Below are 11790 nucleotides of genomic sequence, written 5' to 3' on the forward strand. Positions count from 1 at the left end.
TCTATAATTATAGCAGACACCTATCGTAGACAAATGGCGGTAATAATTTAGCGGCAGAAGTTAATAAATAAAAGGAGAGGTTATAAATAAACATGGCAGGCAACTTACGGTCAAAGGTGCAGGGCTATCGTTTATATCTTGCTTTGAAGAGGTTAATTCGAGATGGAAACACAGAAATAAGCAATAGTATCAAACCTATGTGACTTAAATTTTACTCCCCTCCGATCGATCCCCCGTCCAATTCAAACGGGGATCGATATTACGACGGCCTGAGCCGAGGTTCGAACCCCTAGTGGTGCCCTCAGACTAAAGTCGTATCCGTCAGGCAGGAGTTGGCCTTCAACCGATCCATAAGTCCTTCCGCAGGTTTGGAGTGCCATCTGCACTCGCCCCCTAACGTCCGGTGAAGCTGTAAAGGCCAGCTGCGGCCAACAGCATTAGAGTAGTCCAAAAAAAAAAAGAGTTAGTCTTAGAAAAGATTTAGAACAGTAATTGCCCTAGTATACATTCTTTTATTTCTGCACTATCTACTCGCCCCAGCTTCGCACGGGTGTGCATGTATTATATATATAAACCTTCCTCTAGAATCACTCTATCTATTAAAAAAGCCGCTTCAAAATCCGTTGCGTAGTTTTAAAGATTTAAGCATACATAGGGACAGACAGCGACAGCGACTTTATTTTATACTATGTAATGGTAATATATTATACAATGTAATAATAATAATAATAACTTTTTAATAAATATAGTCTTATTATTATCATTTGAATACATGTTAAGTGACACTTGTATAAATTGTTTTCAACTGTCGATGTGTTTATTTATTTATTTATTTAAACTACTATAATGTACAAATCTATACATATAAATAAAACTGGTGTGTCTGTTTGTAATATTGAAATAACCATTATTTACTACATGCATATGCATATAAATACGGTACATACACCAAAATAACATTTTTTACAATTTTGTCTGTCTGTCTGTTTGTTCCGGTTAATCTCTGAAATGGCTGGACCGATTTTGACGGGACTTTTTTTGGCAGGTAGCTATTATAATAAGGAATAAATTAGGCGACTTTTATTTTAGAAAAATAAAGTAATTTCCACGCGGACGAAGTCGCGGGAACAGTAGAATACAACTAGTACAATATATAAATGCGAACTGAGAAATTACTAAGCGGCATATATAGTTTAGAAACGTTCCTACTTTATATATGTAAATAACAAGCAACCTATAAAAATATATAAAAACCAATATATAAAATTACTAATGCACTATGATGCACATTACAATTGTAATGACTTATTGTTGAAGTATGGGGATGCCTTATACATATAATTATATGCAAATAAAGATATTGTTTTTTTTTATTTGCTGTCGATTTGTCATAGTATATTTACTTTGTGATCGGGCTGTGACACATCTTTATGTATATGCACATAAAAATCGAATACATAGTATATGTATAATATATGTATATAGATAGGAACGTATAAGTATAATATATGTATATAGGAAGACGCAACGTGGGAAGGCCTCCAGCAAGGTGGACCGACGATCTGGTCAAGATCGCTGGAAGGCATTGGATGCGAGCAGCGCAGGAGCGATCGTCGTGGAGATCTTTGGGGGAGGCCTATGTCCAGCAGTTGACGTCTTCCGGGCTGCGATGATGATGATGATGATGATGATGTATATAGCTTATTAATATCCTATTCAAGCATAGTAATGTTGTGAATATAAATGTGTGTCTATCTGTTTGTTACCTTGATTTCGTCTGTTTTCTTAAAACAAAAGATAATGTAATGTGGCCTCGTCATACCATCTTCTTTCATGTCAAATCTAGCTGTTTTTTTAATGGATGAATACTGGTCTGCGCTAACGGTTTACACTGGCGGGGCACCAGTGGAGGATGATAAGATGACAATGAGGTTACAGTCAGCAGGAGAATCCGCGTGAGGTACTAGTATCTATTACTAACAATTCCCTTTCTCCTAGCTGTAATTGTAAACAGGTAATTAATAAGTAGGCTGATAGACATAAATTTACATTTAGAATATTTCTATGGGATTATGAGGGGATTGTGTATATTGGGTACTACATATATTAATATATATGAATATATATAAATATATATATTTATATATATTCATATATATTATATGTTTATTAGTAACTTTGTGATTGTCTTTCGACATAACTGCCCCACAACGCTTTCTGTATACCTAAAGGTTAGCCTGGTCGAGAATGCCATACCGCATCTCGCCTTTGTACAAGCACAAAAAAAAATTATGAAATTGCAGAACTATTTAATAAATTAATTGCTATAATTATAAGTACTAACTAAGTTATTCAATATCGAACTATTAAGAATGGTTTGATATTGAATAACATAGTCAATCTCAAGATATAACTTTGCGTATTGGTTAATGAAACAGCCACCTAGTGAAGTTGGCTTACCACACATTTTGAAATATGTAATTAAAAAAATAAATTACTTGTGTAACTTACGTGTGTTTTTATACTTAATCAGCGGATTAGTGATTGCTTGTTCACTAGTTGGGTAATGTACCATAGGTAGAAATATTTTTTGGACATTTCAATTAGCATGATATTCATTCCACACGACCACGTCACAGCTACCAATGGGGGTTAAGTATTCGGATTGTGATAATGGGAACTAGTAATCCCCATATATCGAGCAATGTACCATGTTACGTTGTCGACCTCCTATATACGCGGTTCCTCCTGGAAATCATCGTGAATAAATTTCTAGTGAATTTGTAATATGTTGTGCCTCTCTAATTGACGTGACCTCATGTTCATCTTATCATACGCTCCACTGGTGCCCCGTTACGTAAACCGTTAGCGCAGGCGGGTAAAATTATTTATTTTTAATATCCACAAAAAAAATTGTGATATATTGAAATACATAAAATTTTCCTTGTGTCACAATATTTTCATAAATGTACTATGAGGCAACTGAGGAAACGGTGAGGATATATAAATAATTTTATATGCATATTCAGTTGGTCTGAGTATCGGCTACTATCTATTTTTCAAACCCATAACTGGTAAAAAAATAATGTTGGTCCACCCCTAATATTATTTTTTTTATTATTTGGACTTTTTTTTAATTTATAATGTGTCATTAAATATACATACAATTTTAATTGTAATTAAAAAAATAAATCTACTTTTTTTACGTATTTTTTTATATTAAAACAACGTTTGAGGATCTGCTTGTACTTTTACTAGTAATATTATATTATCTGTGCTATTACTATATTTTTTTTGTATAATAATATGATATAACCCCCATCTATTGTGAGTAATGGGAACTGGTAAACCCCATTGCATTCTTATGCTAATTAAAATGCCTTAAGAAAACCTCCGTTTCCTACTGAAATTAATCGTTAATAAATTTCTAGTGAATTTATTATGTTGGACACACATATTACTATCATGTTCAGAATTATCTATGATCTCTGGTGACAACGCCAGCGTAGACTTAAGAGGATGATTCACGCTGGTATATGTTATTAGTAAGATAAAAAAAAATCTCGTGTCACTTATGTTAATCTACATACTTTTCCAAAACTAGATTGACCGATTTTTATAAAATTTTATACGCATATTCAGTTGATCTGAGTACCGGCTACTATCTATTTTTCAAACATAACAGCAATGTACATGTTGGGCCACCTTAACATTTTATTTTTATTATCATGATTTTTTAATTTATAATGTGTCATTAAATATACATACAATTTTAATTTTCACCCTTCTATCGCCAACCTCTATTTTTTTAGCGATTTTAATTTATATAGTAAAACAACGTTTGAGGATCTGCTAGTACTTATTACTATGTAATATTATATTATCTGTGCTATTACTATAGTATCTGTATAATAATATGAATACCGCCATCTATTGTGGAGTAGAAGTCCTAATATGTAAACACTATTGCATTCTTATGCTAATTAAAAATGCCTTAAGAAAATTCCGTTATGTCTACTGAAATTAAAAATTAATTACAAAATTATTCTTATGAAATTTTCTATATTATTCTCCCTGTGACACACATATTACTATCAGTATCAGAATTATCTATGATCTCTGGCTGACAACGTTACGCTATACTTAAGAGAAGATGATTCACGCTGGTATATGTTATTGAGTCATAGATAAAAAAAATATTAGAGCAGCTCCCTTATGCATGCTACATGCTTTTCCCTAGATAGATGGGCAAATAAACATTGAATGTCTCGGTGGTGTAGAGGTTTAGCACACCGCTTTACTTTCGATGGTTGCGGGTTCCATTATACATACAGCAATGTACATTGACCTTCACCCAGTTTCCCCTGTAATCATCATGATAAATTCCTGGTGAATTTGTCACGTTGTTTGATGACTCGCGATGTTCGATCCTTATCATGTACCTCCAGTGTAATCATCATGATAAATTCCTGGTGAATTTGTCACGTTAGGCGCGATGTTCATGATGACTCGGTGGTGTAGGGGTTTAGCACACCGCTTTACTTTCGATGTCGCGGGTTCCATTATACATACAGCAATGTACATTGGACCTTCACCCAGTTTCCCCCGTAATCATCATGATAAATTCCTGGTGAATTTGTCACGTTAGGCGCGATGTTCATGATGACTCGGTGGTGTAGGGGTTTAGCACACCGCTTTACTTTCGATGTCGCGGGTTCCATTATACATACAGCAATGTACATTGGACCTTCACCCAGTTTCCCCCGTAATCATCATGATAAATTCCTGGTGAATTTGTCACGTTAGGCGCGATGTTCATGATGACTCGGTGGTGTAGGGGTTTAGCACACCGCTTTACTTTCGATGTCGCGGGTTCCATTATACATACAGCAATACATTGACCTTCACGCAGTTAATAATCATGATAAATTCCTGATGAATTAGTATTCCATAAACATCAATTAAAAAAGCGGTAAAGATTTCAATAAATAACAAAATCCCTCTCTCTCTTCATAAGTAAAGTAACAAGGGCGGCCCACTGCATTTTTTTATTTGTTGTACAACTTTTTTTTATTATTCTAAATTTTTGCCCCATCCATCCCTCCATCAAACCCTATTTGTTAATAGCGATATTAGTACTTTAATTTATATGGCAAAACAACGTTTTCCGGATCAGCTAGTATTAGTAGGTATAAGATTAAAAAAACAATATAACACATATAGAGGATAAAAAAAAATAGGCCAAAAGGATGTCGCCCCAAAAGAAGCGGCAGAATATACTACAAAATTAAAAAAAAAAAATTTTACCTTTACTTGTGTGTGTACCTATGTTATACCACAGATAACATAATATTACATATATTCAGTTACACACACGTGTTGATATATCTCATTGCTGACAATAACATTGACACAAGGACGAAAAAACCATTTACATAACAAATAGGGATGTGACATTCTTTATAAAGAAATAAAAATAATCGATTATTTTTGTAATGACAGTCGATGAAAGAACAAGAAAACTAGGCCTTCAAGAGACATGTTCTGAAATACGATTTTTCAAGGCTTAAAATTAAAAAAAAATAGAAATATCATTTATTCATGTAGGACAGAAAAAATAAGATCGCTAGGTCTTCAAGGGATATGTTCTTAAAAACGATTTTTCAAGGCTTCAAATTAAAAAAATAGAAATATCATTTATTCATGTAGGACAGGAAAAACTAAACCGCTAGGCCTTCAAGGGACATGTTCTTAAAAACGATATTTCAATTCTTAAAATTAAAAAATTCAAAATCAAATATTGTTAAAGGACATAATAACATTTTTAACTATGACCTTCACTGACTATGTTTGGAGTTTTTTTTATATTTAAGCGCTTTTATTATTACCGTCATACTTTTAGTATATATAAAGTGTTTTTATTTATATTGATGGTCCCAATGACATCGTCTGCGTTTCCGTCGTTCTTGATAAATCACTTGGTTGAATCGGATAAGGCATCGTTCATGAAACGAAACTGTTCATTAATTAATACATTTTTTGAAACATTAAAATCAAATAATGTCCAGGAGTAATAAGAAATCAAATCGTTAATACGTCGAGTTTTTGTTTTTATAACGAACATTTGACAGACAGACAAAAATTTTCGATGATCGATGTTTTCATAATCGATTGATTTTTCACATCACTATGGACAATATATTATATATATATCTTCTGTTTATTATAAGTTTTGAATGGAATAATGGACCCGCCTGCACTATCGTTACGCTGGCGGAATAACATTCTCTAATTTAAGATGAGTATGACCTTCGCTGGCGTATTACTTATTCCCATTCAGTTTTTAAACTGAACTGCCTGGAAACTGACTGGATTTTAAAGAGTTTTCTGGAATTTATCACGATGGTGTTTTCAAGCTGACATGGTACATTATCAAAATCCAGTTAAGTTTATGTACATACTGTTATCACTTTAGGTATTTTGAGAGTAGTGGGGTACAAGATGGCGCCCTATGAACATATCTTATCTTAATCTTAATAATAAATAATAATATTATACACGCGAAAGTTTGTGAGTATGGATGGATGTTTCACGCAAAAAGTACTGAACGGATTCTGATGAAACTTTACAGAAATATAGCTTATACATCAGAATAACATATTATAAATTTTATATTGATTAATTCTAGGAGACTCTTGCCCACACAAAGACTTCAGTTGACATACTAACTGTCTTCTGCGCTTGTTTATGTTCCTGTACACCTGTTTATGTCTGTTTCTAATATATTGTCTGTCTGTCGTACATATATTATTTATCTATACATATATATGACAAACCGAGTATAAATACAGCCCTTACTACAACTGTTAAAAACTCCTTGGTTCACGTAAGTATAATATAATTTTACGTTCCGTGTCATCTTGAACATTAGAAAATAAAGAATTATAAGTTTAAATTTCATAGTGAATACATGAAATATTTTACTTTCCTCTTTTATTAATGCCGTATCCTCGAAGCTAATCGTAATTAATCTAATATATAAAATTCTCGTGTCACAAATTTCATGTTTACATATAACCCTCTAACACTTGACCGATTTTAATGAAAATTTATATGTATATTCAGTAGGTCGGTTTTATAACTATTTTTAAAACCCTAAGTAATAGGGTTTTTAAATTTTCGACATTTTTTTATTTATTATTTTATTATGTTGCATTAAAGAAATTCACCCTTCTACCACCAACCCCTATTTTTTAATACTAAAAATATTGTTGATTAAAATCACTATTAAAACAATAATATATATATATATATTGCGTTTGCTGTACAGTCCAATACCATGTAAGAATATGTTATCTGTGGCAATACTAACAATAGTGGTTAAAGCAACCCAGTCCACACAAGCAGCACAGCAATAAAGTAATAATATTAACATTGCAGTGATTTTACACTAACAAGATAAGCGAAGTATTACGTCCCAGTAGCAATAGATAAGGCTGCTGTAGTTACTATGCTAGTATTGTCATGATTAGTAAGCACTATTTATTAATAAGAACACATCACATGATGATGATGATGATGATGATGATGCACTATTGTATTAGGCTAAGACCTGTAAAAATAGTTGTAAGTGTGAAAAAATAAAATAAAATACTTTTCAGCACGGCTCATCGAGGTTACTTGTGACCCTACAGCTGGTAGCTACTTTGCCCAGAGGCTAAGTATGGCCATACAAAGAGGCAACGCTGCCAGTATCTTGGGTACGCTGCCTCGATGTGCCGCGTTGATTACAATGATTGTTTGTATTAATGTATTATGTAAATTTCCTGATGTAGAAATAATTATTTTATAATGTAGATCATATTTAGTCCAACTTTTTGAAGCCAATGTCATGTGCATATGTTGTCTAGGACCCATAACACAAGCTTTAGCTAGCTTAACTTGGATCTAGATGGCGCTGTGTGAATTGTCCTGAGATTATTATTATTATTATTATTATATTCTCTGAAGCAGTGTCTGCAGATGTTCAAGCCATATTTGCGGATAAGTCCGTATCTGTTTGAGCGGGCTCGGCATGAACGAGATCCTTGGCCGTACGAGGATGGGAGTACTAAATGTTTGCGTGACCCATTGCGAAATTATTACTTACGCTAAAAAATTCACAGAAACAAAGATAAAGGCCGAAATGGCGATTACACAGATTATAACTGAAGATTATTTTTTAATTACCTTGCTCTTTTCTTATGTATGTTATGATTTTAATGCATTATGTTATTTCTATTTATGTGATATAATAATTTATATGCTGCTGTAAGCATCGACCTAGCTGTGTTGTGATGTGTGATGTAATAGATATTATTCTATTCTATTCTATTTTATAAGAATCGCACAGCTAGTGTAGCGTTGGGCCGACCACTTATTATTTATTTATTCATTTATTTAATTAACACAATATAAACTTACAGGTAATTGCCAACAGCTTTATATTTTAAAACTATTAAACTTTACTATATACACTTCTTAAACTTTTCATTGCCAAAATATTCTTATTTTATTTATATGGAAATCAGCGCTTCTGTAAAAAAATAAATTTAATAATTGTAATGCTCGCATAGTGGGAGCATGTTATATTACTATTATTAGCATGGCCTATGTATACAGCCACAGTTTCAAATAGTCAGACCCGACGACGGGTGACACTTCTCACGTAATTCTGTGGGATATTAAAACCTATACGTTCTACAACAGCGGGATTACCTATCTGGTTGCGCAGCAGCAAACAGTAATGGACAGCTAAGTAGGACAATACAGTTTAACAGGACGCAGTAATAGAGATGTAGTGTAGTGTAGTGTAGTGTAGTGAAAATAGGTAAAATGAAGTTCTAGTAATTAAAATAAATACAGGACACTAGGGCATGTACTGGGACTGTTCGCACCTCTACTGTAATTCAGTAACCCTATCTAACCCTTCAACCAAAGCAACCCAAATAGGGTAGAACAATATTTCTCAAATCAAATCAAAAATAAATTATTTATGTAGGACGTTTTAGCCACATATGAACGTAAAATTTTTGTATTAATATTTTGTCCCTACCGTCCAGTTCAGTAACAAATTCAATTGAGAGAGTCATTCCATTTACTTAAACATCAAATGATAAATTTGAAGTTTGGTCGCCGAACAGTAAACATGCTTTCAAGCTATATCCGAACTCTATCCAATGTCTGATGATGCCTCGTTCAGAGGCGAAATACGCGTACTGGTTGGACATAAAGTAACTGTCGGAATTTGATCACCATTAGAAAAGGTCAAAAATAATCATTCACAATATCTTTATTCATGTAGGCCTATTACAGACTCTTAGGATATATCAAATCTACCATCAGTTTGGAATGATTTCGAGATGAGAAGAACTGACAAGAAACTTAGCTCGTATTCTTTTCAAATAAATGCTGTAGGTAAGTTTTACAATATGTGTACATGTTTACAATAATACAAATTCTGTTTAAATTCAAAATTTTGGTCGTAACAGTAGTCAAGGTTCCGCACTGGTTTTTTGTACATGCTAATTATAGCGGAATTGAACAAAATAATATAAATCTGCCATCATGTAGTGAAACGAACTTTTTCAAAATAATGCCTAATTCGATAAAAAATATATAAAATTGGTGAAACAGAGATGACGCAAATTACTTTTTATAAAGTCTCTCGGTAACTCGGTACAAATCGTTAGTATTGGGAATTAGCCACCGTCCAGACTCCATTGCTAGCATTCGTCTATACACTTACCGTTCTAGTGACACTGGTGGCATGAATTCACACCAATTGAGGTACTCACGTCCTCTCACTCCGTCTATCTGGGCCTACCAATAATTTATTTATCAATTCCTTATCGAAAATATTGCTCGCAACGTCCGTTTGTCCGTATTAACTAGTGATTTATTTATATCTTTAACCTTTTGAACTCCACTGCCGGTTTGGCGATTATGGTTTTTAATGGCCTAATTTTTACATGTCTGTTTAGAAAGTCTGTTGCGTCTGTGCGTCGTGATATTCTTATTATGGGACGATTTTAATTACGGTGAAGTTTAAAAACAATTGCATTTTTACTACTATTAATACCATTACTATTACTTACCTTACCTTTTTTACTACTAATAATTTATCTTTCCGACTGCGTAGACAATTTCACTATTTATATATAAATAATTCTGACCTCACACTCTTTGACTGACTGGGACCCTTATTTTTATACCTCACTCCCTTAACTAGGGCCTAATTCCAGTGCGTGTATAGACAGTCTATACAGGTTCTATATCTAGGTTCAGCTGATTTTCTTAGTCGATTATTCTATGCGATTCCGATCTGCATTTTTTAAAAGATCAAAGTTATGTTTATTACAAACGTGTTTTACTACCTTTTTGTAAAATTGAGGGCTTTTTAATGTTACTGGATGGCAACCAAAGTAACCGATTACGAACATCATGTCGTCATATAATTAAATGGACGGTAGGGAAAAATAATAATACAAAAAAATTACGTTCATAAGCGGCTAAAAGGTCCGACATGACTAAATGATTTTTGATTTGATTTGATGCATATATTACCGTCTCATAATAAAATTCCATGTGTTGTTATGAGAACTAACGTCATGCCTCCATGCCCTGTGATTCCATAGAGAAATCTTATTCTTTAATTGAAATACCAAATTCAAGATATTTTCGGCAGAAATAGGTAGGTAAGGGATACCCATGCATACAACTTTATTGGTAAACTTTGTTCTTAGGAAAGTTGCCCGACAAAGTGATCTACACTGAGAGGTAAACCTCTACTTCTCCGAAAAACTGCCATGTCTAATTTCAGCTGAATTCATCACAGTAGACTATTTTTTTTTTTTTTTTATTGGGTTGTTTGGGCTATTGTCAGATGTGTAGCACCTGTAGCACTGCGACCTACATAGATCTATTGTGCTCGCCCTTTTCAGAGTTCGCTACCTAACAGTAGACTAACCTGACTTCATTTTAAGATTCTTAAAATTGCAAAAATCGTACCAGCAAATAAACAGAGGTCAAATAACCGAAACTCCTCAATAAAAAATACCACCGGCGATTGTAGAATCAGCATTCATAAAAAAATAACAACTTACCGATTCGTTTAACGTTAAATTCGATGATATCTTAAATACTTCGGTACTGTCCGTCACTGATACACCTTTAGTAACACAATCAAGTGCGCCCATCGTTTCACTAAACTGTATATATTAAGCGTTAAGTTAACATAAACAATATTTTTTTCACGACGTGTGTCTGTCCGTGACAGCGCGAAGTATTACTGGCTGCGTGTGCGCATCGTAGTGTGCTACTAACGTTTGCTATCATCATAAATAACTAGATGTGACACGAGATGAGATTATGGACCGATGAATCATTGATGAAATGGGCATTGAAAGTGTGCGTAGATAATCTTAAGTTATCACTTATCATGTCGAATATCAATTGTTTTTGTGTATTATAATACTCCCCACTTGTGATGATGAAGATGATAATATTGATGATATGTATAAAGTATTTGAATAAACAGCATGTGCCGATAGAAATCAAGAATTAACCTCATAATTGAGAATAAATTTTGTATCCTAAATTACAATTGTAATTCAGGATAAAAATATTATAATTAAATTTGCACTCTATGAAACATTAACAATTTCTTCTTTCGCGCGCGGTACTCTTAGACTGTTGCCTTCTGTGTCTAATAAATCCGATTTTGGTCACTCTTATAATAATAATATACAC

At 33.3% G+C, this 11790-nt stretch overlaps 1 protein-coding gene and 1 pseudogene across 1 annotated transcript in view; both read right to left on the reverse strand.

The window, feature by feature from the left end:
- The window catches only part of LOC131851426 (phospholipid phosphatase 2-like), a 52193-nt gene extending 40886 nt beyond the window's left edge, over positions 1–11307 (reverse strand). The window contains exon 1 of the mRNA XM_059201923.1: positions 11145–11307. Within this exon, the coding sequence (XP_059057906.1) occupies positions 11145–11237 (93 nt within the window). The 5' untranslated portion in view covers positions 11238–11307. The remainder of the gene's footprint in view (positions 1–11144) is intronic.
- Positions 7865–8134, reverse strand: LOC131851425 (small ribosomal subunit protein uS14-like; annotated as a pseudogene).
- Positions 11308–11790: the final 483 nt, after the last annotated feature.

Source organism: Achroia grisella, unplaced genomic scaffold (assembly GCF_030625045.1).
Source record: "Achroia grisella isolate CSIRO2021 unplaced genomic scaffold, CSIRO_AGI_Agris_v1 utg783, whole genome shotgun sequence".
Lineage (NCBI taxonomy): Eukaryota > Metazoa > Arthropoda > Insecta > Lepidoptera > Pyralidae > Achroia > Achroia grisella.